This window comes from Vanacampus margaritifer, chromosome 1 (genome assembly GCF_051991255.1).
Source record: "Vanacampus margaritifer isolate UIUO_Vmar chromosome 1, RoL_Vmar_1.0, whole genome shotgun sequence".
NCBI classification, from domain to species: Eukaryota; Metazoa; Chordata; class Actinopteri; order Syngnathiformes; family Syngnathidae; genus Vanacampus; species Vanacampus margaritifer.
Genome location: NC_135432.1, coordinates 23,521,608 through 23,546,827, shown reverse-complemented (window position 1 = coordinate 23,546,827; position 25,220 = coordinate 23,521,608). Strand labels below are relative to the sequence as shown.

The 25,220-nt window shown below is 40.4% G+C and overlaps 1 protein-coding gene across 10 annotated transcripts in view; it reads left to right on the top strand.

The window, feature by feature from the left end:
* Positions 1-25,220, top strand: part of ubr4 (ubiquitin protein ligase E3 component n-recognin 4) — a 49,061-nt gene that overhangs the window by 10,447 nt on the left and 13,394 nt on the right. For 5 of the 10 annotated variants that reach the window (XM_077585267.1, XM_077585264.1, XM_077585260.1 and 2 more), the window contains 56 exons: positions 1,467-1,654; positions 1,746-1,902; positions 2,008-2,093; positions 2,231-2,400; positions 2,537-2,816; positions 3,419-3,551; positions 3,742-3,821; positions 3,904-4,032; positions 4,268-4,450; positions 4,573-4,695; positions 4,783-5,012; positions 5,204-5,322; positions 7,447-7,544; positions 8,097-8,254; positions 8,417-8,623; positions 8,828-8,929; positions 9,005-9,105; positions 9,701-10,088; positions 10,279-10,342; positions 10,424-10,615; positions 10,868-10,938; positions 11,248-11,440; positions 11,991-12,224; positions 12,791-12,961; positions 13,087-13,269; positions 13,481-13,639; positions 13,821-13,973; positions 14,057-14,284; positions 14,419-14,576; positions 14,681-14,855; positions 15,005-15,206; positions 15,679-15,842; positions 15,948-16,164; positions 16,309-16,525; positions 17,022-17,054; positions 17,288-17,351; positions 17,454-17,588; positions 18,517-18,691; positions 18,776-18,907; positions 19,026-19,147; positions 19,289-19,400; positions 19,486-19,616; positions 19,838-20,015; positions 20,120-20,224; positions 20,454-20,591; positions 20,837-21,005; positions 21,090-21,294; positions 21,368-21,481; positions 22,181-22,390; positions 22,468-22,617; positions 22,691-22,918; positions 23,026-23,104; positions 23,217-23,438; positions 23,533-23,701; positions 24,727-24,871; positions 25,094-25,179. In XM_077585267.1, coding sequence (XP_077441393.1) covers positions 1,467-1,654; positions 1,746-1,902; positions 2,008-2,093; positions 2,231-2,400; positions 2,537-2,816; positions 3,419-3,551; positions 3,742-3,821; positions 3,904-4,032; positions 4,268-4,450; positions 4,573-4,695; positions 4,783-5,012; positions 5,204-5,322; positions 7,447-7,544; positions 8,097-8,254; positions 8,417-8,623; positions 8,828-8,929; positions 9,005-9,105; positions 9,701-10,088; positions 10,279-10,342; positions 10,424-10,615; positions 10,868-10,938; positions 11,248-11,440; positions 11,991-12,224; positions 12,791-12,961; positions 13,087-13,269; positions 13,481-13,639; positions 13,821-13,973; positions 14,057-14,284; positions 14,419-14,576; positions 14,681-14,855; positions 15,005-15,206; positions 15,679-15,842; positions 15,948-16,164; positions 16,309-16,525; positions 17,022-17,054; positions 17,288-17,351; positions 17,454-17,588; positions 18,517-18,691; positions 18,776-18,907; positions 19,026-19,147; positions 19,289-19,400; positions 19,486-19,616; positions 19,838-20,015; positions 20,120-20,224; positions 20,454-20,591; positions 20,837-21,005; positions 21,090-21,294; positions 21,368-21,481; positions 22,181-22,390; positions 22,468-22,617; positions 22,691-22,918; positions 23,026-23,104; positions 23,217-23,438; positions 23,533-23,701; positions 24,727-24,871; positions 25,094-25,179 — 8,815 coding nt within the window. The remainder of the gene's footprint in view (positions 1-1,466; positions 1,655-1,745; positions 1,903-2,007; positions 2,094-2,230; positions 2,401-2,536; positions 2,817-3,418; positions 3,552-3,741; positions 3,822-3,903; positions 4,033-4,267; positions 4,451-4,572; positions 4,696-4,782; positions 5,013-5,203; positions 5,323-7,446; positions 7,545-8,096; positions 8,255-8,416; positions 8,624-8,827; positions 8,930-9,004; positions 9,106-9,700; positions 10,089-10,278; positions 10,343-10,423; positions 10,616-10,867; positions 10,939-11,247; positions 11,441-11,990; positions 12,225-12,790; positions 12,962-13,086; positions 13,270-13,480; positions 13,640-13,820; positions 13,974-14,056; positions 14,285-14,418; positions 14,577-14,680; positions 14,856-15,004; positions 15,207-15,678; positions 15,843-15,947; positions 16,165-16,308; positions 16,526-17,021; positions 17,055-17,287; positions 17,352-17,453; positions 17,589-18,516; positions 18,692-18,775; positions 18,908-19,025; positions 19,148-19,288; positions 19,401-19,485; positions 19,617-19,837; positions 20,016-20,119; positions 20,225-20,453; positions 20,592-20,836; positions 21,006-21,089; positions 21,295-21,367; positions 21,482-22,180; positions 22,391-22,467; positions 22,618-22,690; positions 22,919-23,025; positions 23,105-23,216; positions 23,439-23,532; positions 23,702-24,726; positions 24,872-25,093; positions 25,180-25,220) is intronic. The other 5 variants (XM_077585266.1, XM_077585265.1, XM_077585263.1 and 2 more) reach the window with 3 other exon arrangements.

Genomic DNA, 25,220 nt, shown 5'->3' with positions numbered 1-25,220 from the left:
CCTAGTCACACGAAGTTTTGGCAAAAATTGTTGCTCCTCTTGACCATGCTCGCTCAACAAATTGTCATATAAATTGGTTAGGTCCATCTGGGTGATGAAATTTTTACTGAGTTGGCAGAATTAAGTGTTGTACCCATGTAGTCAGCAATTAATAATTGGTTTTATTCCAAAGCAAAAATATTTTACCATGTAACTCCTTTCTTTGTAATCTTTCTCCTAGGTTCACTATGTATCAAGTGGTTAAATGGGAGATCTTGCCAGCCTCTTTGGAAGTCTTATATTACTTTATTGACATAATTTCTGCAGAAAATAGAATATACTTTGCTGGGGTTTTAATAATTTCTGCTGTTGCAGCATCCTACATTAAGCCTGTTTTACAGTGCCACAATGAGCCATATTGTGGTGGCCCTGTCAGAACCAGTCGTATAGTGATGTAATCTAAGATTAAATGGTTGGTTTATATTTAGCTTCTTTACACTGATTTGTTTACACGTTTAAGGAAATAGTTCAGTGTAGTAAAATTTTTGTCATATTTTTTTTGCTGTAGAAAATTTAAATTCCTTGTTAAAACCATTCCTAATGGAAGGATTTTGCGGTAAAACGTGTGCTACGGTAAAAATGTCAATGCTGATTGATCAATGTAGGTGAATAGAACAAAATATTAAAAACTAAAAACAACAAGAACGTGGTGATTAATGTAGAACACTTGTATCTTTTAGAGAGAAGCATCTCATGCATTTCATTTTTGAAAGACATTAACTTAAGTAGTGTGTCTCATTTGCATCCTTTAACAGAGATTGTGTTACATTGTCTTCATGCATGTTGACACAAAACACAACAATGCTTGCAAAACCAACACACCCTGAACCAAGGATGCAAATCAAGTGGTGATCTGCACTACTACTGCCTCCTTAACGGATTTATAGCATTTCATGGGTGTTGCTTTTGGTTCCTTCTTTCTTTGGTGTAGTAGTGTAAAAATCCATGGCCTTACAAAACGTGTGCTTGAAAACTAAATCAACAGTTAAAATTTTTTTTTAATGTAAAAACCAATGTGATTTGTGAATGAAAATCAGTAGTGTACCACTTTTTTTTTCTTTTTTACATTGTTGAACACTTATATGATTTAGGGCATAATTGAATTTGCAGTTTTGTGAAAGTGAATCATCGTGGGCAAAAATTGGGAAACACTAAATGAACAGTGACACTATCCTTTAGTTGAAGTTTATCACTTGAAATGATTGCAACTTGAAGACAAATTATTCTCTTCAAGCATATATACTACTTCCTCCTTTAAGTGGATATTCACCCGTAAATGTTCACTATTTACATTTTCTTGTCCACCACTTGCAGTGTTGTAGGCGTCATGAGATAGTCTTAAGTTTGGCATAAAAACTTGGGAAGTCTTGGGGAACTTACTTGCATTGCTATATGAAGTGGTCATAGACACACGTTTTCCATTGCAGATGATGACAGTGAGCCCATCCTGGGACTTTGGTTTGAAGAGACTATTTCACCCACCAAAGACAAAGTAGCCCCCCCACCGCCTCCACCACCACCTCCCCTGGAGACCTCTCCAAGACTGAAGAGCCCCAGCAAGCAAAATCCAAGCGAAAATGGCAACATTTTGGCGGGCCGTAAAGATCCAGAACTTGTGAGATTTTTTTTTTTTTTGTAATCCAGAAATCTTGACCTTCACTACCCAAGTTGATCATATTGTACAGTCAATTTGTTTGTCCCTCCAGTTCCTCAGTTTGGCCTCTAGTATTTTGAACTTCATTACCACTTCCATGCTCAAGTCCAGGAACAACTTCATCCGCAACTACCTAAGTGTGTCGCTAACAGAGCAACACATGGCAACATTAGCCAGCATTATTAAGGATGTGGACAAAGATGTGAAAGGTATGCTTCAAAAATGCTGCTCTGAATTTGAGTTCTTTTTATTGCTGTTTGTTAGTTTACTTACAATATATACAGTGTATATATACAGTATATATTTCCCCTCAGGATCCTCAGATGAAGCCTTCTCTTTAGCTCTGTATCACTTCAACCACACCCTAGTGACATCAGATCTGCCATCCCCATCCCTGCAGGTAAGAGGAATACAATCCTGCATGCAACCATTTCTTCTCAAACGCTACAGTCCAATTTTACACTGAAACATACTTTGTTTTTTAATAGAATTTATTTCAGGACATATGAAGTTTTACCGCTCTGTCTCTTTTCTTAGAATACCCTTCTTCAGCAACTCGGTGTTGCCCCCTTTTCAGAGGGTCCCTGGCCCTTATACATTCACCCTCAATCACTTTCAGTCCTCTCCAGGCTCCTCCTCATCTGGCAGCACAAAGCCAATGTGCAAGGAGAGCCCGATGTGCCAGAGTGTATGAAAGTTTGGGAAAGGTAACAATGCCGTTACATTTTCAAAGGGTTTCAAGCCCAACCATAGACTCATTACTGCAAAACAACAAGAGCCGCTGAAACCTCAATAATACCTACAGACTTTAGTTTGATCGTTCTCTTTATCTTTCACAAATAGATTTTTGGGAACGCTGAAGCAGCACACCGTTCAGGGAGCTGTTCACGGAGAAGATGACCTTAATGTGGAGCACCTTCAACTCATTCTTTTGCTTTTCCACAACTTGTCGGAACGTGGCAGATGGACAGTGCTTACTTTGGTCACCCAGGCAATCACTGACGTGGCACTGAGCAGAGACAGCCAGTTGAAAGCTGTGCCACTCAACCTGGCTCGTCTGCTGTTGGTTTTTGACTACCTGCTGCGCCACTACTCAAAGGCCCCTATGTACCTTTTTGAACAGGTAGATTTTGTAGATATCTCTCTCAATACCTGGTGTATTGATAATGTTGTTTTTTCTTCCTGATGACTAATAACCAAAACCATTCTTAATATAACTACTTAAAAATAATAATAAACTACCTTAATCCCTGTAATAGTACCAGTTAGGGTTGCGAAATTCCGTGAATTTAGAAAGAAATGGGAATTTATGGAAATAAAAATAAATTTACAACATTGAAGGTTGTTCCTCAATAGGGGACTTTATATTGTAACATTATAAACCTGGCCGAAACAACCACATTTAATGCAAGCACACAGCATTTATTTTAAGTCCTATCCTAAGACGTTCGACTGACCCTCGCAAACAGTTTTTCTTGTAGCTATCAAATTTTGAACATGTTCATCTTTGCTACGATATAATTTGCACATCTATATTCCAGTTCCCTGTTGAGGTTTCAATTTTGTAAATTTATTTTTATATATTATAAATTTGTGTTTATTCCGATGTAAAGTGTCCAACTTTCAAAATTCCTGGAATGTTGCAGCCCTAGTACCAGTTAATTGTATTCTTAAGCCATAATAGTAGATATTAAGCTTCTCCCAATGATAACCTTTTATTTTTAGGTGCAGTACAATCTCCTCACCCCTCCATCTAGCGGGCCAAGTTCTCTCCAGGATGTCGGCAAGCGCAGCAGTATTCCGCTTTACTATGGCTTTAAGGAGGTGGAGGAGAATTGGACCAAGCACTGTCCAACCAGTAAGTGCCGGAGCCAAAATCCTTTTACTCACAAGGCACATGGTCCAAGAAGAATGGTTCAACTAAAACGCATCACAAGCATGAACTAGTTGTAGAATAATCAGCCAAGCACAACTCTTGCAGCCTTAATACTGAAAATGGTGTTCCACAATGATGTAAGAATATTTGTTTTGCCCTTTTTTTTTTTTAGATTCAAATGCTCAGCCCAAATTCTACTGTGTTCTGTCCCCTGAGGCATCTGAAGATGATATCAGCAGACTAGACACCAAGGTGAGGCCATTGATCCTCTGTATGTATTGTTCTCAAGGTCATATGATGAGAGCCTTTAAATGTGCATTTCCCCCTTTGGTAGGTATTTTTAAAGCTGTTCAATGGAGCAGTGAAATATGATGAACTCTACGCTTGGCTGATATCACTCCTGGCAGCAGGCTCACAGCTCGACACAGCAAGAAGACAGGAGAACAAGCCCGTCACTCCAATGGTGAGAAAAAACACAAATGCTTACAAATTGGAGACACAGGCTTTCTCACAAACTTGAATGCTAATCATATACCAGAGTAATAAAAAAAAAAAAGTGTTTCAACAAAGATGTACACGAAAACAAGCATATTTGCCTTAAATTAATGGTTAAACTGTATTGACAAAACAAGGGTAGGCAAATTGTGAAAATGCTTTCTAGGTGGTTTGACTAAACAACTGTTAATTGCTTTGTACAGGAGGCTTGTTCTCTTCAGTACTTCTTCTTAGTGCTGTGGAGGATATTGGGGGCTTTACCACCTTCAAAAGCCTACATGGAGCAACTCAAGTCCGGGTGTGGGGATCCCAGTGAGAGTGACATCCTTCATACGCTACGATGGTCATCACGCCTCAGAGTGTCTACTTATGTGAATTGGATTAAGGTTTGTTGGCTTTACTGTACAGTACTGTACAGCGGGGTGATTTTTCACTCTGTATTTCATTTGTTCATTCTAGTCTGTTTGTGATTTATATTGATTTGCTATGTCCATGTCCTCACTGACAGGAGCATTTGGTGAAGCAGGGAATGAAAGCAGACCAAGCAGCCTCTTTGGTTGAAATCACAGCTGCTAAGTGCAACACAGTTAAATATGATGTGGAGCTAGCAGAGGAGTACATTGCCAGACAGGTAACATTCACAAGGCTACCATGAACAACTGAATACAGTGATTATGGTCCCCTTTTTTTCTTATTTTATTTTACTGTCACACTGCAGATTTCAATGTTCTCCAGTGTCGATCCAAATGTCATAGTTCAACTCGATCAGCTGCCCTCGCTCCAAGCTATCTATACACTGGATGCAGTTATCTCCAAAGTCCAGGTGTCCCTGGATGAACATTTGTCCAAGGTTGCCATTGAGGCAGACACTCAGAAGTCGTCAGAGATCACAAAGAACTTGTTGTCTGCCACGCTGCAGCTTGTTGATGTTTACACAACTTTTACAAGGTGAGTTCTTTTGGGGACTACTTGTTATTTTAACCAGCTGCAGTTAGGTGTGATGTAAATTTCAATACCAGCCTGAGCCTTTGACACTATTTTTCTTATTTGTTTTTAAATCCATGTCTTTTCATGTTAACCTGTTCAATCCATTACACCCACATTATTAATCAGAAATTTAAAGCCTTGATTTCTCTCAGGTCTTATCTACTAATGAACATACCAGAAGAAGGGGAAAACAGGTTGTCAGATGCCAAGCTCCAGGGTTATGCTGCTGTGCTGTCGATTGGCTCCTCTCGCTGCAAGGCCAACTTGCTGGGTATGTAGCTGTATTATTAGTGCAGAAATGTTCAACAGTGCAGTAATTTTTTTGCCTGGCAAGCCACACCCAATTTCTTGAACAAAAGAAAGTGAGTCTGGTCACTTGGCCGTTGAAAGCGATTTCAGCCCGGTTAAAAACGAACCGTGCAATCAAATTTGTTTATTTGCTGTGACGTATTCTTCGTGAGCAACGTACTCTTTGGCACTGGAGGTCTATCATCACACTAATCAGTTCTTACTGCTACGACAAAAGTCATTCACTACTGTCTCTCTTCGAGTAGCCATGTTGAATTTACTTCATATCCGCCACCCGTATTGGTTACTCACGGGACTTACATATGAATATTATATATTTCATATGTACGTCCGTGTGTTTACTACTCCAGGGCTTAAAGTACTCGGGCACCATGACAGATCTCTGGCTTATGGCTGATCAAAAAAAATAAAAATAAACTTTGTAACTTTGTGGCGTGCCCGCTATTTCCAAGTGGTCTTGAACGCAACATCTAAGCCAACTGTGGTTTCACCGAAATGGAAAATCAGAAAAAGATCAGAAAAATTGAGAGTAGCCAGGGAAAGATGTCCGAATTGAGAACGGTCTTAAAAACAAATGGCGCTGGGCACAGATAGAAGAAAGTGGTGGACTGGAGAGCCTCTTGTTGAGCTGGTGCCAGAAACGAAGCGAGCCAGGTACTTCTTTCACTTTCTGTGTGTTGTGCTCGAAGAAGCTTGCGGCAAAAAGTTCTACGACGGCACCAATTAGATGCATACAAATTGTTGGCCAGGACAACAGCCACAATTGACGTTGCGGTAGCTGCCCCGATGACATCGATTGAATTGTGTTCATTAATTGCGGAACATCAATTTACAATCGCACATCCGCTCGTAGATATGTGTTAAAAAGTAGCGGTGGAAAAAAAAATGTGTGACAAAACTTTCCAATGCCAGTTACATGAACACACATGACATTGAATGTCTGATTAGCTAAAAAGATGGATGTGTTCTCTGAATGTTTATGAAGCATCCATATGGAAAAATATTAAATGTAAAGGTTCACTTTTTTTTTAATGATGCGGCTGTAGTAAAACACAACATCTTACAAGCAGAAAAGTAAACATTAAGCAATGCTTCAGCACTTAGGATATAAATTAAAGATGTCCTGCTGTGCTATGATATTGAGTGGAAAATACATCAACCTATTAAGTGTATTTAAAAAATTACATTTGTTTATTTTCTATTTTGTATTTCCTATAACAAAATTTGTCAGTGTTGCTTTGTAACTGTTCATGCATTTTTGTAGAAATTGCTTTACTTCAATAGTTGTTAAAAAAAAATATTAAAATGAATTAGCCTGATTGAGTTTCACATGTCCTTTATTCATCATCACCATTACTTTCTAAAATTTACATTTAAACTGTACCCTGCCAAGCACATTGCAAAATGCAAAATACCCTCAAAGTAGAGTTCTTTTTTTGTCCTTTGTTATCTATTTATTTGCCTCTATTAAGCCATTACAAACGCCCCACATGGCCCCCACCCTTCTAAGCACTTAAACACTTACAAAATGTAACTTTTCAAATGCAAAATGTAGAATAAATGCCAGGCTGTTGATTATAGGCAGCATTCACAAATTAATTTGAGCAGAAGATGTGTGCTCTGCACCATGGGAGAACGACTATGACGCATTGGCAAAATAACTTTGTTCAAGTTTTTCTTTTTAATCTTAAAATGGCTTACTTTTACAAATGTCCCAAATGAAAAGCCATAATAGTGAATCCGCAATAACCAAAACACGAAGTAGCTAGGAAACACTGTAGTGTGTATGCCTTTGAATCACTCCACCCCCACTCCCCAGAAAAAAGTTCAGGCTCAGGATATTTTTTTCTACTTTAAGCCCTGCTACTCTTCCACACATACCTCCCACTTTTATAACATCACGTCCGCTCTTTGCTGATTGGATCTTTTCACTGCCTGTTTGGTAAGGTTTGCCACCTCAGAAATGTGCTTGATGCTGTCAGTGACCAGACTCATCTGCTGGTTACAGTAATGAGTCTGGTTTCCAGGCTAGTAAATTATACTTTGTCTGTTGACTCGCTCAACTTTTGGAAATTAACACTTTCAGGGCAGAATGTTATGCAGAACTTACCACCAGCTGTACAGACATTATGTGAGACATGGAACAGCATCCATACCAACGAATTCCCCAACATTGGATCTTGGGTAAGTAACCAGAAGGACATGATACTAAGTACTGGATTTTACTAACTAGGATTTTTTTTTTTTTTTTAAACCATCAACTTTTTTTTAATGATCGGGACTAAATCCCTAAAAAGCATTTTCCATGAAACCTCGGGGATTGGCTCAGAAAAAAAATAGGTGAATCTGCGGAATGTTTTTGGTTAAAATTTTGTTTTTCTTTTACAGCGCTAACTTAGAATGCTTTACATGTTAAAATTATTAATACATAGACAGAAAATCTGAATAATGTAAAACACCAGCCTGTGTTGGCCAGTAATTTGTTTGATTCCATTTTATATTTAGTAGCCTGACAAAATATCTGAATGTTCAAGGGCCCTTCCCCTTTCTCCCAGAATGGCACAGGAGTAGTAAGTACAGCCAGCAGTTGTTAAATGTAGCTAGAAGTACAGTAGACTGCTGGTCATGTTTAAATGTACTGATAGTATCATTTGTAATATGATTTTCAAAGCAGTCCATTACATATGTCATTACATCAATCATTTGACTAATATTTAGTTTTGCTTTTCCTTTCAGCGAAATGCATTTGCCAATGATACCATTCCATCAGAGAGCTACATCAGTGCCATCCAAGCAGCACACCTGGGAACACTGAGCTGCCAGTCATTACCTCTGGCATCGTCTCTCAAACACATTCTACTGTCTTTGGTTCGCCTTACCGGTGACCTCATTGTGTAAGTGGTAGTCCAGTGCAGACAAGATCTGGATCAATGTACATATAAGCACCAAATGTGATATGTTATAATTATGATTTCTTAGTTGTCTATGTCATCTTTTGAGATGAACAAAATGTAGCTTATGAGAACACTCAAAATATTTTCTTATTTGTCTTTTAGTACAGAGGAGGTGAATCCTACTCAGATTGTGCGTACACTGCTTCCCCTCCTCCTGGAGAGCAGCACAGAGAGTGTGGCGGAAATCAGCACCACATCACTGGAGCGCATTCTTGGCCCATCAGAATCTGATGCCTTTCTGGGCCGCATCTATGAACGTTTGGTGACTGGATGTTACAACATCATTGCAAATCACTCTGACCCCAGCAGGTAACAGTTTCACAGTGTAGGAGTTTTGTTTCATCCCTACTGAATACCAGAAGCGGTGCTGAATGCGCGGAATGTTCCTTTCACACATACACAGGGAACATTCAGTGCTTTCAGTGCCATGTCTGGTGGTCATAGGGCTGAAATTGTACCATAATTACTTAAGTAACTTTTGTTTTAATTCTTCTTTCATTTATTTACTTCCAGTGGTTTGGATGAGTCTGTCCTTGAGGAATGCCTTCAGTACCTTGAAAAACAACTTGAGAGCGTTCAGGTCCGCAAAGCCATGGAGGAGTTCTTTACATTCAGGTATTTTCTCAACCGATGACATTACTTCCCATGATGAACACAACTTCCTCGCTCACTGTGTTCTGTTTTTTGCAGCGGTGAGCTTGTCCAAATTATGATGGCAACGGCCAATGAAAGCTTATCTGCAAAATTCTGCAACAGAGTGCTGAAATTTTTCACAAAGCTTTTTCAGCTAAGTAAGTCTAATAGCAGTTGATTATGATTGATGTTGTCATTATGATAGTAATTGAAGACAAGGTTTGATGCTGTACTAGCATGTAGCATAGAATAAGCCTTAATTTAGTCCTGCAATGGTGAAATTCCGTTTTATAGCAGTCAGTGTGCAATGGTGAAATTCCATTTTATAGCAGTCAGTGTACTGTACCAGCATACAAGAAGAAAAATATCAAAAATATCTGTATATATTTCCAACACCAGTGAATGAGCAGAAGTCACAGATGTAGTGTGTGCTGTACATAAATAACAATTACTATAAATCAGGACAACTGACATACGAATCACAAATACTGTGAATGTAAATACTACATATGTACAAAGTGATAGTAAATGGCAGCATGATGGACTATTGTTTTAATACTTCAACTGCACAGTCGAAAGGTTTGAGATTAAATCTTAGGTCAGTCCTTCCTGTTTGGTGTTTACATGTTCTTCCAGCAGTTTAATTATCAACAGTACAGTAACAATACGTATGTCATATTGAAGATTTTTTTAATTAACTAATTTATGTCACTGGGATGCTTTATTTATTCATTTATTTATTTTCACCTCTAGCGGAAAAGAGCCCAAACCCCAGTTTGCTCTGTCTTTGCGGCTCTCTGGCACAGCTGGCTTGTGTGGAACCTCCTCGTCTGCAGTCCTGGCTGATGCGCATGACTGCCACCCCACCCAAGGACTCTGAGCAGTTGGAAATTGTGCAAGAAAACCGACAGCTTTTGCAGCTCCTCACCACTCATATAGTGCGGGACAACAGCCAGGTGGGAGAAGGAGTGTGCACTGTTCTCCTGAGTACGTTAATCCCCATGGCAACAGACATGCTGGCTAATGGAGATGGGACAGGATTCCCTGAGCTCATGGTCATCATGGCCACTCTAGCCAGCGCTGGACAGGGAGCGGGTCACCTGCAGCTGCACAGGGCAGTTATTGACTGGCTTACAAGATGGTAAGTTGTTAAACCAGTGTGAATGTGTGAGCGCACAAATAATGTGTCCACTGTGAAGCGTCTATGAGTGTCCAATAAATCATGCATTATTATTATTATTATTATTAAAAATACAGTCTGTACATACATTTAAGGAAATGGGCTAACTTGCATGAACATGCATCTTCTAAAACATTTTTTCTATTTATAGCAAGAAGTATTTAACACAAAAGAATGTTGTGGAAAAAGTGAGCATGAACACATCCCAAGGAAAGGTATGTTATTATTTATTTGGTACTAGGGCTCACTCATTTGGCAGAAATGAAAGTCATTAATTTGTACTCCTTTGCTTTCAGCATGCTAGCATGTTGGAATGCTCCTGTCACATCATCTCCTACCTCGCTGATGTGATGAATGCCTTGAGGCAAAGCAATGGTCAAGGTAGCTCCACATTACTCATGGATGGGGAAGAGAAGGCCATGGAGGTGGACTCAGACTGGGTGGAGGAACTAGCTGTAGAGGAAGATGATTCCCAGGCAGAAGATTCTGTGAGACTTAATTTTTATTTTCTTGCATTTCAAAAAAGGGGACATTAATATCTTTGACTTCACGTTACAGTTCTTTCAAGCTCAAGAGTTCTGATAAATATTAGTAATGTACATTAAATGATAAACGTGCATTGTTGCTACATTCTACTTTTACACCTGTTAGAATATCTGCTCCATTCATAACTGTATTTACATAAAAACTGTCACATTCAAGTCGCAATTTGTGTAACACAATTTGTCATTGACTCACAGGATGAAGACTCTCTCTGCAACAAACTTTGCACCTTCACCATAACTCAGAAAGAATTCATGAACCAGCACTGGTAAATAAAAGTTCATTTTTATTTCTTCGGTTTTTTTTGCTGCATGATTTTGGTTTACAGTAGTAGACTCTAGATTTGTCCAAGCAGTTCTTTCACTTCAAAGTAATTTATTCATCACATAGAAACCTACTACATCTCAGCAAAGAGAAAATATCTTCAAGCAGTGTATTGTGTAAATTATAGTTAATAATGAAAAAAATAAGACATGACACAAGCGTCATTAAAATAACACTAACAGTTACTGTTCCCAAACATGACTAAATATCAGTGCCATTGTCAGGACTAAAACTGCTGCATTTCATTTTATAGGTACCACTGTCACACCTGTAAGATGGTGGATGGGGTAGGTGTATGCACTGTGTGCGCCAAGGTCTGTCATAAAGACCATGAGATCTCCTATGCCAAATATGGCTCGTTCTTCTGTGACTGCGGTGCCAAAGAGGATGGCAGCTGCCAGGTGAGACCGAATACGTCAGGTCATCATGGGAAGAGAACAACAGCGGTAACTTTGGCTTGCAAGTCATTCCACCATTGACTTCCATCCAGTCATTTCATTTGATCAGGGCTCTATAGCTAGTCCACACATGCCCAGTAATATTTTACAGAAATCATGTTGCATTGCATAGGTCATGTTTGAGAGGCCAGTTTTCCTAGTTAATTCTAAATGACTGCTTTTGTGTAGTTTGCATGCAATGAGCAAACCATCAACCCCATATTATGTCCTTGTAGCAAATTGTTTGACTGTTGCATTATTTTCAGCCTTGCTAATGTAACTGCTAGTACAGTACCTCAAAAAAGTAATAGTATATATACTTGCATGTCACATTCTTATAATAAGTTATTGTGCCAATATTTCCAGTCTTGTCATGGTGTCAGTTTCTTTGCAATCTGTTAAAAGCTCTCATTCCGTACAATATCAGCTGGCAATTGTTTCACTAATCAATTTTTGGATAAACACATTTCTCCAAGTTGTAAAGGTAGATGGTGTGATGGATTATGTTGCTATTTGCCCCTTCACCTTTCTCACTTGTTCATATTGTGTTCATCAACAGGCCTTGGTGAAACGCAGCCCCAGCAGTGGCATGGGCTCCACTCTCAAGGAGTCTTCAGCCTTCCAGAGCGAACTGCGCATGCCCGAGAGCACAAGCCGCCACCAGAATGCTTCGCCCTCTGATAAAGGAAAGGTGACCATCTGTGATGGCAAACCTGGTGATGAGGAAAGACCAAAGAAGAGCAGTGTGTGCAAGACTATTGAGGGATGCCAGGAAGAGCTGCTTTCACAAGTGGTGAGGAAAATAATGGAATATTTCCGGATTCATCACCACCAGTTGTTTTATTCTGATGGCTATCTTGAAAAAGCAGTTCCCATTACGGAACGGTTCCTTTGAACTTAAGGAAATTTGGATTTTTATTTTTTATTCCCAAAAGTTCTCAGGGGCCTCATTTCTCAAAGAGTGTGTAGGATAGGTTCGACATTTGTCAGCACGACTGAAATTTGGAGTGTGTGTAAATACATAAAAAATCCATAATAATCCTGCGTGCGTACAACAGGTGTCCAGTAAATAATGTGTGTTGATAAATCCCAATTTTTCTAAACAGCCACACTGGCGCACGTCTAGCCTAATTTGTTTTGAGAAACACCTCCAATTGACCATATATAGTAGCAGCAATCCCTTAAGAAATCAATTAAACTGATAAAGAGGGCGAAGAGAATCTCAGATTCCGAGACGACGTGATGTTCTTGTCTGAGTACAGTATGTGGTAACAAATAAATAGTACTGTTTGGAACAATTAATTCTGACCTTACTGTTTGCCCATTTTACATACTGTCCCGTTGGATGTCTCTCAACAGAATGCATCGTCTACTGCTGCCGTGATACTGGAGATGCTCATGTTCCTAATGGAAGCCATTCAGAACAATTTCCACCAGGCATCTGCTGTAGGGAGCAGCAGCCGGGCACAGCAAGCCCTCAATGAACTTCACACTCAAGACAAAAGTGTGGATATGACAGATCAGCTAATGGTAAAACCGTCTATATTGATGTTTTTTGTATTTGTCGTGATGGCATGATCTGTCATGCTCTGCACTCGTTGACGTTTATCAAAGACCATGCGCTTCAGTTCCTCATTGTCCCACTTTCTGTTCAGGTACCCACTCTTGGTTCTCAGGAAGGGGCTTTTGAGAATGTAAGGATGAACTACAGTGGTGACCAGGGGCAGACAATCCGCCAGCTCATTAGTGCTCATGTGCTGAGGCGTGTTGCCATGTGTGTCTTGTCATCCCCTCATGGCCGCCGACAACATCTTGCAGTCAGCCATGAAAAGGGAAAGGTGAGCCTCACTACTCACACTGCTAGACTGAACATTTGCTCTCATTAAAATCGTATGATGAAAATTTCTCAGGTACATCTTAAAAGCCAATACTAATATAACTGTTTTAGATGCATGCGTAACATTTAAGCCAAGAAAAATGTTCAAATGTCTACCAGCAAGAATATTATTCAATTATCAATATTCATTGTCTAATTTGTTTCTATCGCAGATAACGGTTTTGCAGCTGTCCACCCTTTTGAAGCAAGCTGACTCAAGCAAGAGGAAGCTAACACTCACCCGTCTGGCTTCTGCGCCAGTCCCTTTCACTGTCCTGAGTCTCACAGGCAACCCTTGTAATGAAGATTACCTGGCCGTGTGTGGCCTCAAGGTAGGTTCAGCACGCCAATCAAATTAATACATCATATTCATTGTATAAGGGAGAAGAAACCAAAACGTTCCAGTTTGTCAGTCTTTTGTTGAGTGATTTTATTTTTCAGCAGGCTTTTTGGCTAATTTAACAACTCATTATGAATAGCTGTTGAGGTGATCTCTCATTTGCTCTTTCCCAGGACTGCCATGTGCTCACCTTCAGCAGCACAGGCTCTGTGTCTGACCATCTGGTGCTGCACCCACAACTTGCTACTGGCAACTTTATCATCAAAGCCATTTGGTTGCCAGGCTCACAAACTGAGCTAGCAATCATCACTGCTGATTTTGTCAAGGTATGCATGATGAAAAATACATGTACTGATACCTTGAAGGCCGATTTAAGATTTGTATTTGTCACATTCAATGTGTCCCACAGATTTATGACTTGTCTGTGGATGCTTTGAGTCCCATGTACTACTTCCTACTGCCAAGTTCCAAGATTCGTGATGCTACCTTTCTTTTCAATGAAGAGGGAAAGAACATCATTGTCATAATGTCTTCAGCGGGTTACATATATACTCAGGCCATGGATGAATCCAGCAGTGCTCAACATGGCCCTTTCTATGTTACGAATGTGTTCGAGATAAGCCACGAAGACTTGAAAGTAAGACACAATTAAGACATTCTCTGTGTTGGATGTTAGAGTATTAAAAGCCAAAGATACTTTAAGTGGGAATATACTGTTTTCAAACTGCTTGCAAGATTCAAATGTAGGCTCACTTCACTTCTTTCTTTTAGGATAGCAACGGTCAGGTTGCTGGAGGAGGTGTGTCAGTCTATTACTCCCACGTGCTCCAAATGCTGTTCTTCAGTTACAGCCAGGGCAAGTCCTTTGCTGCCACAGTAGGTCGCAGCACCACTGAGGTCCAGCGACTCTTCCCCATCAATGTCAAAGGGTATGGGTGTTTTGTCTAAATATTAGAATTAAAATTTGAATTATTTTAGTAAGGCAAGTGGCATTGCTGACCTGTTAATTGGTGTCTTTTGTGCCCCTTTTTAGTTCCAATGGCAGCAGTAGTAAAATGTCACCAGCACTTTGCCAGTGGTCAGAGGTCATGAACCACCCAGGGCTAGTATGCTGTGTGCAGCAGACGACGGGCATTCCACTGGTTATTATGGTTAAGCCTGACACCTTCCTCATTCAAGAAATTAAAACTCTGCCTGCCAAAGCTAAGGTAAGGGCCACTAGAACATGTGCATTGCTAACGGGTTGAATAATAGATTGATAGGTAGCTTTTATAAAAAAAAATTTTTTTTAAAAAGCATGGGGTGGGGTGCATAGGTCTTGTTTTTCTTAATGCTTCTTTAATCTCTCTGCTTCTAGATTCAAGATATGGTAGCAATTAGACACACTGCCAGTAATGAGCAACAGCGCACGACCATGATTCTTTTATGCGAGGATGGAAGCCTGCGAATCTACATGGCCAATGTGGACAACACCTCATACTGGCTCCAGCCCTCTCTACAACCCAGCTGTGGCATCAATATCATGAAGCCTGTTCGCAAGCGCAAAGCTGCTGCTACAGGTGAGTTAAGTATTTTATCAATACTAAAATAAAACATTCAAATTTAGATAATACATGCGTGCATAAGCAAACAACCAGAAAGCGCACCTAATTAAACTTGAGTAAATTGCCAGGAGATCTTCCTTATTTTTTATTGTGACAGTTTTGTTTGGTGTATTTTTTTGTTCTGTAAAATAGTGCCTTAGCTCAATAAAAGTTGGGACACTGCTATACAGTCCAATACATCCGAAATGACCACATTCATATAGACATTATACCACTTGTTGACTATTCAATTTCGGAACATTTAGAGATAGGGTGTATGGGCTTATAAATAAACATACATTATGCTTTATGCAGTTTCAGTTGATGTAATATAGTCAATTAAGAGTAAGCCTTTTTGAGTTAAATGCTGTACATATTTCCCATCCTCAGGCATTCATAATACTGTATCTGTAAGAATTTAATCTACATGTTGCGTTTCTGTCTCTAGCAACCCGAACCTCCAGTCAGGTGACATTCCCAGTAGACTTTTTTGAACACAACCAGCAGCTGACCGAGGTGGAGTTTGGAGGCAATGACTTGCTGCAGGTCTACAACGGACAGCAGATTAAACACAGGCTCAACTCTACTGGGATGTATGTGGCTAATACAAAGGTAGGATCAGTGATTAAAAGATACTGTTAGCTTTGATGTCATCTTTCTGTCATTCGGTAAATAATGAAGATGCAACTATTCCATAATTCTGTGCTTTGATCCAAGCCTGGGGGATTCACCGTGGAAGCAGTCAACAGCAACAGTTCAATGGTGATGACAGGCATGCGTGTGCAGGTTGGCACTCAGGCCATTGAGAGGGCTCCCTCCTATGTAGAGGTCTTTGGTCGCACCATGCAGATAAATCTAACAAGGGCACGCTGGTTCGACTTCCCCTTTACCAGGGAAGAGGCGCTCCAGGCTGACAAGAAGCTGTCAATTTTCAGTAAGTGCATGACTTTGTGCCGTTTCACTTGTAACTTGCTTACGGTTTGAGAAATTGATTTGAGGGTAAATGTTATTTTTTTCATCTAAAGCTGTATTTGGTTTATGTGCAGATTTACATGCTGTTTTGATTTCCTTTTGTCAGTTGGGGCATCGGTTGACCCGGCTGGAGTCACCATGTTGGATTCAATTAAGATCTATGGAAAAACTAAAGAACAGTTTGGTTGGCCTGAAGAACCACCCGAGGACTTCTCGTCCACCTCTGTAAACAATGTCTGCAGTCCCAACCTTAACCAGAGCAATGGCACCTCTGATGGCGACGTCGTCACACCATCCACCACCAATGGCACCGTGTTGGAGAGGTACGGCTTTCGTCTCATTTTATATTTACTGTGTGGTTTAGGCCTCCGTTATCTCTGTTTAATATTTCTGTTGTTCATCATACTGTGATATGTATACTTTGAATAAGCACAGACCTATAACAGTGGCAGTGGCGTTTTGTGTATTTTGTAATGACAGGCGATTTTGACTAAAGTGTTTTGCTTATATGGTATTAGTTTACCCAATATTTTGGGTAAACTAATACCAAATAAGCAAAACACAAAACAGTTCAGATAATAATTCTATACTGTGTATATTTTCCATTGGTTTTCCATGAGTCTAATCTTAAAGCTTGAGCTGTATTTAATTATTGGTGGTGGGGTTGTTATTTGAGTAATTAGTGCATGGCTACAGCAGTCATCTTTCTTGCATGCTTCATTTGTTTTTAGCAGTCATTTATTTTCACTTATTTCTTTCTGTGATCCTCACACGTTTTTGTTCTTTTTTTTCTTTTGCTCCCAAATATACAATAAAAAGTTGTGAAACTGAGTCCTTATCCACCTTGGACCGGTTAGTAACAGCTCTTTCTCTGCTCGTTTTGTTGTATGTTTTTGTGCATGTGTGCCTGTTTGTGTGTCCATGCCTGAGACTAGGAAAATACCATGCACCATCTTTTTCTAAAAACATCTTGCAGTGTGATATACCTTTTACAGCTTAGAGTAGTTTGACTTTTTGCACTTATTCACTTTTCGGGCAAATTTGAAAACAGCGGTGGAGCTCACTTTTTTTATTTTTAATTGTAGGCTTGTGGTCAGTGCTCTTGAAGCTTTGGAAAGCTGCTTTGCCGTTGGTTCCTCTAATGAAAAGGTACACCAATTAGGATTTGCAATGCCGTATTACCGTACTGAAACATTTAAATGAAACCTCGCCTGTCTTTGGGGTGCCTTAATAACCAATGACTTTATGCAGGAAAAGAACAAGGCTGCTGCACTGGAGCTGGCCACTCTTCTCCTGTCAATGCCAACTCCAACAGGTGTGCAGCAGCAGACCAAGGGGCTTCTGGCCAGCTTGCACACCAGTCGTACTGCCTATCACAACCACAAGGTAAACCAAGACATTTATTGCATGATGGATGGTGGCAGTAGCTAATCCGTAAGGATAAGCGGATGCAGCCACAGGTTCATGATTTAAATCGCGTTGTGGACGTACTTTTATATTCTGGATAACATACGGTAATATAATTATGCTTTGGAACCGAAACATATTTTTTATTCGTTCCATAGACCCCACAAGTTCACAAAAAACATATATTCAGAAACACAAAAAACAAACAGGCCCCCAAAAACCATATCTGTAGACAACTTAACATCTTAACATTCACACGAACATTGTCATTATCGTTGTCGTCATCCTTCTTTTTTCTTTTTTTTACATCATCATTGTCATAGTCCTCAACACAAAAACATGATGAAAGAACCAACATTTAAACATAAAACAATAAATACACAAAAAATAAATAAACGAACATAACATAAAAGCGCACACATCTTAGCATTCCACACAAACATTATTCTCGTTGTCATCATTCTAAACATCATCATTATCATAATCATCAACCCAAAAACATGACAAAAGAAGCAACATTTAAGAAAAAAATAATGAATAGAAATCGGTCCATACCACAAAAAGTACCGTCTTCGGTACCCATCCCTACAGAATATTATATTGTCTGTTTACATGTGTTTTGCTGCACCATTTGTTCAAATATCCGCTGTTTAAATAGTTAAAACATTGTTACATTGATGCGGTTAGTCAGCCTGTTTATGGCATTTTGCATTATATTTTTGCATTAACCTGACAGGCTTTATTTTACTAAGGCCAAGTTTGGTGGGTTTTAAATGCACATGTAGTTCTCTTTTGTTTTGTTTTGTTTTGTTTAATAGAAAACTTGATCTGTGCTTCAGCACACTGGTTGGGAAATGCTGACATACCGGTATGGAGTAAGCAATTAACTTGTCTATGTGCTCCCCAGGACCAGTCCTTGCTGAGTAATGCAGTGCAGTGTCTGAACAGCTGCAGTCGCGAGGGCAAGGAACTAGACCCAGATGTCTTCCAGAGGCTTGTGATCACTGCCCGCTCCATTGCAATCATGAGGCCCAATAATTTGGTGCATTTCACAGAATCCAAGTTACTTCAACCTGACTCTGGTGAGATGCTGTTAAATTGATTTTCCGCTTGCACAAGTGTTTTATAGATATATGGAAGAATTGACTTGTCTTTTATTTGTCCAGACATGACAGATGATGGGCAAAAACATGTGTACGGCGAAAGCCATAATTTCATCACACAATTGATGAGTAACTTTTGGAAGCTACACTCCCTGAAACCTAAGAATGCCTTTCTTGCTCCTGCGTGCCTACCTGGTAAGTGTGTCGTCTATCTGTGAGGGGCAGCAAGTCGTAATTTTTAGAGATGTAAACAAGCATGAAGAATGAATGAGCAACCCAACGTATGGTTGTTTATCTTCTTCTCCTTCCAAAGGACTCACTCACGTGGAGGCAACAGTAAATGCCCTGGTGGACATCATCCATGCATACTGCACCTGTGAGCTTGATTACATCAATGTGGCCTCCAAAATCTACATGCAAATGTTGCTCTGCCCTGTAAGTACACTAGCAAGTTATTAAATTGTTAGTATTTGTAATCTATATACAGTATATACTGAGTGATACATATGTGTCCCTAAGGCTACAAGCAAGTTGAACCTTCCTTAATTGTACCTTTTTGATGTTTTCTCATTTCAGGACACAGCAGTGAGCTTTGCTTGTAAGCAGGCACTGATCAGAGTGCTTCGACCACGAAATAAGCGTCGCCATGTTACCATTCCATCTCCACCACGCTCCAACACACCCACAGGTATGTTTTTACAAGCTTTATGTGATAATTCTTGCATTCACATTTCAGTTCCTTAAGACTTGCTGGCTGTTTTTTTTTTTATCAGGGGACAAAGATGATGATGACGATGACGATGCGGAAGACAAAATGCATTCATCGGTACTTACTGGTGAAGAGGAGGTTAGACCAGAGAGTCAAGAGCAGAATGAAGTGGATCATGGTGACTTTGAGATGGTGGTGAGAAAAAGAAGAAGTCATTATTTATTCTGGTGTTTGCGTTTAATACAACTGACATCACAGTAGCCTTAAAAATCGTTTACTAACGTACAGTGACATTAAAACATTGTTTGGTAACATTTTGTGTATATCGTCAGTCATTTGACTCATAAAGGATGCAAGTAGGAATATGTTTGGTAAGAAGGAATGTTTAGCTAAGCATGGTTATTTGCATTCATCAGTCAGAATCAATGGTCCTGGAGACGCCAGAAAATTTAAACAATGGAAATCCATCCCCCCTGGAAGCATTGCTTGCTGGAGCTGAGGGTTTCCCCCCCATGCTGGACATCCCTCCTGATGCTGATGATGAAACTATGGTAGAGCTAGCGATTGCTCTAAGCCTTCAGCAGGATCAACAAGGTCAAGAGAAAAAAAAAAAGAACTTAGGATGATTGATTTCAATTTGTTTGGTCAGTGATGTGCAAATGTAGATATTTATTGGCATTTTATATGTAATATTTTAGGGAGTAGTAGTAGTGCCCTTGGCCTTCAGAGCCTTGGCCTGTCTGGTCAAGCCCCAAGCTCCTCATCCCTGGACGCTGGCACACTGTCAGACACCACTGCATCAGGTAATTGGACCACCTTTTGTGGTATCTGCACATTTCAATTCATAGATTGGCAACTGCCCATCGGCTGTTGTCATTTAACACTAGTAGCCTCATTTTAAGAAACCGTTTGGAGTTTTTGACTCTGTTAGATGCTTTGGATTGTTGTGATGTAATTTATGAATTTAAGTCTCCTATCCTGGCCCAGATGACTGCGTTTTATTTGCTGTTACAGCTATTGCTATGATTTCAGCCCCAGCATCTGATGACGAGGGCAGTACTGCTGCAACTGATGGCTCCACACTGCGGACCTCCCCAGCTGAGCATGGCGGCAGTGTGGGCTCAGAGAGTGGAGGTTCTGCTATCGATTCTGTTGCAGGGGAGCACAGTGGTGGGTGATTGAAAACAACACATGCGGAATTTAGAAACCATATTTATAATCTATATAATAATCTATCAAAATCTAAGCTGTTAGTATTATCCATTTGCTTTTTTACTTTGTCATCATCCCCTTACGTAAAAAAATAAATAAGTAGTAAGTACACCTAGGTGTTTTCAAATGTAGGTAGTAAATGTAAAAAGTAATCAGAAAAGTAAATTGTCTAATAAGGTACATAACAATGCTTCTTTCCACAGTGTCAGGACGCAGCAGTGCATATGGAGATACAACGGTAGAAGGCCACCCTGCAGGTCCAGGCAGTGTGAGCTCCAGCACCGGCGCGATCAGCACCACCACAGCCCAGCAGGAAGGTGAAGGCTCAGAAGGAGAAGGAGAGACTGAGGGAGACATCAACAGAAGCAACAGGTCAGACCTGAAAATTCTGCTCTAAGCTCTTTGTTGGTCAACTTGTCTGTGCTGGCAAAATTAAATTTTTACTTTTGTGATTAGGCTTCACATGGTTCGCCTTATGTTACTGGAGCGCTTGCTGCAGCACCTCTCTCAGCTCCACAACGTTGGTGGCGTTCAAGCCATACCTTACATGCAAGTTATCCTTATGCTGACCTCTGACCTTGATGGGGAGGATGAAAAAGATAAGGGTGCCTTGGACGATCTTCTTGCGCAGCTTATTGCAGAGCTCAGCATGCATAAGAAGGTGACCACAGTGTATTCATTAGGAATTATCTTACATGTGATTTTGTTGCTCAACCTACCTCTTCTCTCTGTAGGATGTTTCAAAAAAGAATGATCGCTGCCCTATGAATGAAGTACACCTGGTCATCATGAGACTGCTCAGCGTCTTCATGTCTCGAACCAAATCTGGCTCCAAATCCTCCTCTGAGGTACATTATAGTAGAGAGGGGTTCTTATAAAAATATTGTGGACATTATAAAAATCTCAGAGCACACTGCTAAGAAAATGTCACAAAAATTATATGCTCACAAATTAGTGTGTGCGCGTAGCATTTTTATGTGTTATGAATGACAAAAGGTAGACGTGTTAAGAACTAATTGTCAAATGAAATGAAATGAAGTATATCGGTAATTGGATAATTTCCCACGGCACACCAATGTTCCGCTGCTCGCTGGTTGAGAATTACTGTAACTACAGTAATTTCTGGACTATAAGCCGCTACTTTTTTCCCTTTCACTCGACCCTGCGGCTAATACAAAGGTGCGTCTTATCCATCATATCACAAGGGGCCGCACTATAAAGGAAGCGCATGAGGCAAAGCAAAACAAACCAAGCGAGCCCAAATACAGTAAAAGAGACAGAATGAGAGGCGAGACAATTGGCACCCTCATTATGGAAAAGAAAGTAGCGGGAACCCGGTGTGGTAACATTAAAACACCTGCGGCTTACAGTTGGGTGTGACTTATATTTGTAGTAAAGTCGAGTATTCCTTAGTCAGGTGCGCCGTATAATCCAGAAATTACTGCACTTCTTGAGTTTAAATGCATTATTTTTATTTGAATGCCCTACTTTATAAATGGTTGTTTTTATTAGTGGTTCATGCTGTGTGCTACTTTTGTCTCTTCCAGGCATCCTCACTGATTTCCAATGCTACGGCATCTGCCTTGCTTAGCCTGGGTGCCATTGACTACTGTCTCCATGTGCTCAAATCCCTTCTGGAGTTCTGGAAGAGCCAGCAGGGTGAAGAAGAACCTGTGACCACAAGCCAGCTCCTTCGCCCACACACATCTTCCTCTCCCCCAGACATGAGCCCCTTTTTCCTCCGCCAGTATGTCAAGGTATGTCAGGAAATCAGGCCAGTCATGTGGACTAAAAGTGATAAGGAAATTTAAAACACAGTTGTTCTTGTCACTAGGGACATGCCGCAGATGTGTTTGAAGCCTATTCGCAGCTGCTCACTGAAATGGTACTCCGACTGCCGTATCAAATCAAAAAGATAGCTGACACCAACCCACGTATCCCACCTCCTGTCTTTGACCATTCCTGGTTCTACTATCTGTCTGAAGTAAGATATTGGGATTTGGTGTGTGGCATTTTCTATTTATTTCATATAGTTTAAAAAAAATCTTTCTTTCCAGTATCTGATGATCCAACAAACACCGTTTGTCAGGAGACAAGTTAGAAAATTGTTGCTGTTTATTTGCGGCTCCAAAGAAAAGTATCGTCAGTTGCGGGATCTGCACACTCTCGATTCTCACATGCGCAGCATCAAAAAGCTTTTAGAGGAACAGGGCATCTTCCTCCGGGCAGGCATTGTTACAGCATCATCTGGCTCAGCGCTGCAGTATGACACACTCATCAACCTGGTGAGTGTAATTTTGGTGGATGCAGAGTACTTTTTTTTTTTTTAAATTATGACATTCTGCAATATATTATTGTCACCTTCTGATTTTGGCTGTTTCTGTGAATGCAGATGGAGCACCTGAAAGCTTGTGCTGAAATTGCCACGCAGAGGACAATCAACTGGCAGAAGTTCTGTATGAAAGATGACTGTAAGTAGATTCTAATTCCAATTTTTATACTTGAAAGCATCATAACTTAAAATAGTGCCTGAATCATCATGTCTTTCCTTTCTCATGTTCTTTTTTCCCCCCTTCTCTCCAGCTGTGTTGTACTTCCTGCTCCAGGTCAGCTTCCTGGTAGACGAGGGTGTTTCCCCAGTCCTTTTGCAATTGCTCTCATGTGCCCTGTGTGGCAGCAAGGTGCTGGCCAACTCTTCATTGTCAGGGGGTTCTAGCAGCGGACAGGGAGGAACTTCTCAGTCCTCTCAGAGCAAGTCCTCTAGTAAAAAGAGCAAAAAAGAGGATAAAGAGAAGGACAAAGATGGTGAGGCTATGACACAATCTTTATGTTGAGAGGATGCCTACTTTAGTAGCAGATGAGCCTATTGAATGTGCCCCCCCCCCTGTCATGATCATAGGGGATGGAGTTGTCAGCCAGGAGGATCAGTTGTGCATGGCGCTGGTTAATCAACTAAACAAGTTTGCGGACAAGGAGACACTCATCCAGTTTTTGCGCTGCTTTCTGCTTGAGTCAAACTCATCAGCAGTGCGCTGGCAAGCTCACTGCTTGGCATTACATATCTACAGGTACTTTGAAATTCTTATTTTCACATATAGGCTCAGCTCAGCCCAACACTCATCTTTATTAAGATCATATTGAGACATAACAGGTCCAATGTATACTGTATTTTCACTACCATAAGGCGCACCGTATTAAAAGGCGCAGTCTCAGTTACGGGTGTTTCTGTATTTAACACACACATAAAGCGCACCGCACTATTGGGCGCAGGCATGGTTAAACATACACTAGCTCAAAACATATGGTAGCATGCTTTCACTTACTAGCAATTTTTTTTTTTAAAGTCAGTGGAGTAAAACTAAGTTTGGTTGTACTTGAAGTATTTAACAATGTACTCACGTTACTCTTGATCAATCCTCATCCACAAATCCAAATCAAACAGCTGGGCAAGTTCTCCATCAAACAAGCCAGGTTCCCTCTCGTCATTGTAGTATTGTCAAGTCAGTCTCGTTAGCGTGAGGCTCCTTATGAATGATGCCGGCTTTTGCGAAAGCTCGATTAGTGCAAGCAGACACGTTTAGCTCAAGCATGCATGCACAATTCATTCACAAATTGTGGCGTAACTCGCTCAGTCTAGCAGTTCCATAAAGCAAGAGGAATGAGCACCATGACGTCCTCCTGTATCTTATATACACGAAACCTGGCCCTAGTTGAAGACTGGCAGGCATGAGAACCCAATAGACTCACATAATCTTTCATTGGAGTCTTTCAGGTTCTCATGCCTGCCAGTCCTCAACCAGGGCCGGATTACCTGTGTTTAAACAATATGTTGGCACTGCTCCGCTGTCTGTTGGCAGAAATGCTTCCACACAGTGAAACGGGGCGCTTACCGAAGTCGCACAACAACATCTACAGATTTTGGAACTCGGTGCACCTCACTATTAGGCGAGCGATCGATTTTTGAGAAAATTTAAGACTAATAAGTGCGCCTTTTAGTCGTAAAAATACGATACTAAATAGTGAATTGCTGCTTAAAGACCAAGTATGACTGAATATGATATCATAACCTCCCAATGTATGGATTTGTCACCAGGAACTCAAGTAAATCTCAACAGGAGTTGTTGCTGGAGCTCACATGGGCCATCTGGCCAGAGCTCCCAGCATATGGCCGCAAAGCTGCACAGTTTGTCGACCTTCTCGGATACTTCTCACTCAAGACCCCGCAGACCGAGAAAAAAGTAAATAACACAGACTTTGGAATCTATTTTCTGTTTCTTGTATTGTAAGGCAAGGGCATTAGTGGTAGTTCTGTAATGTCATTTGTGTGAAATTGATTTTTTTTAATGTACTTTCACGGTTGTTTGATTCCTTCCTGTTTGACAGAGTAAGCACTAACTGCACAGGATATTCCATCCATTGGTTATTCATGCACATCATAGTTTTGTTTCGTCTTCTTTCAGCTGAAGGAGTATTCTCAGAAGGCTGTGGAAATCCTGCGAACGCAGAACCATATCCTGACGAATCACCCAAACTCCAACATCTACAAGTATGTTAGATTAGCCATGCTGTCTTGTAAAAAGAGTGTAG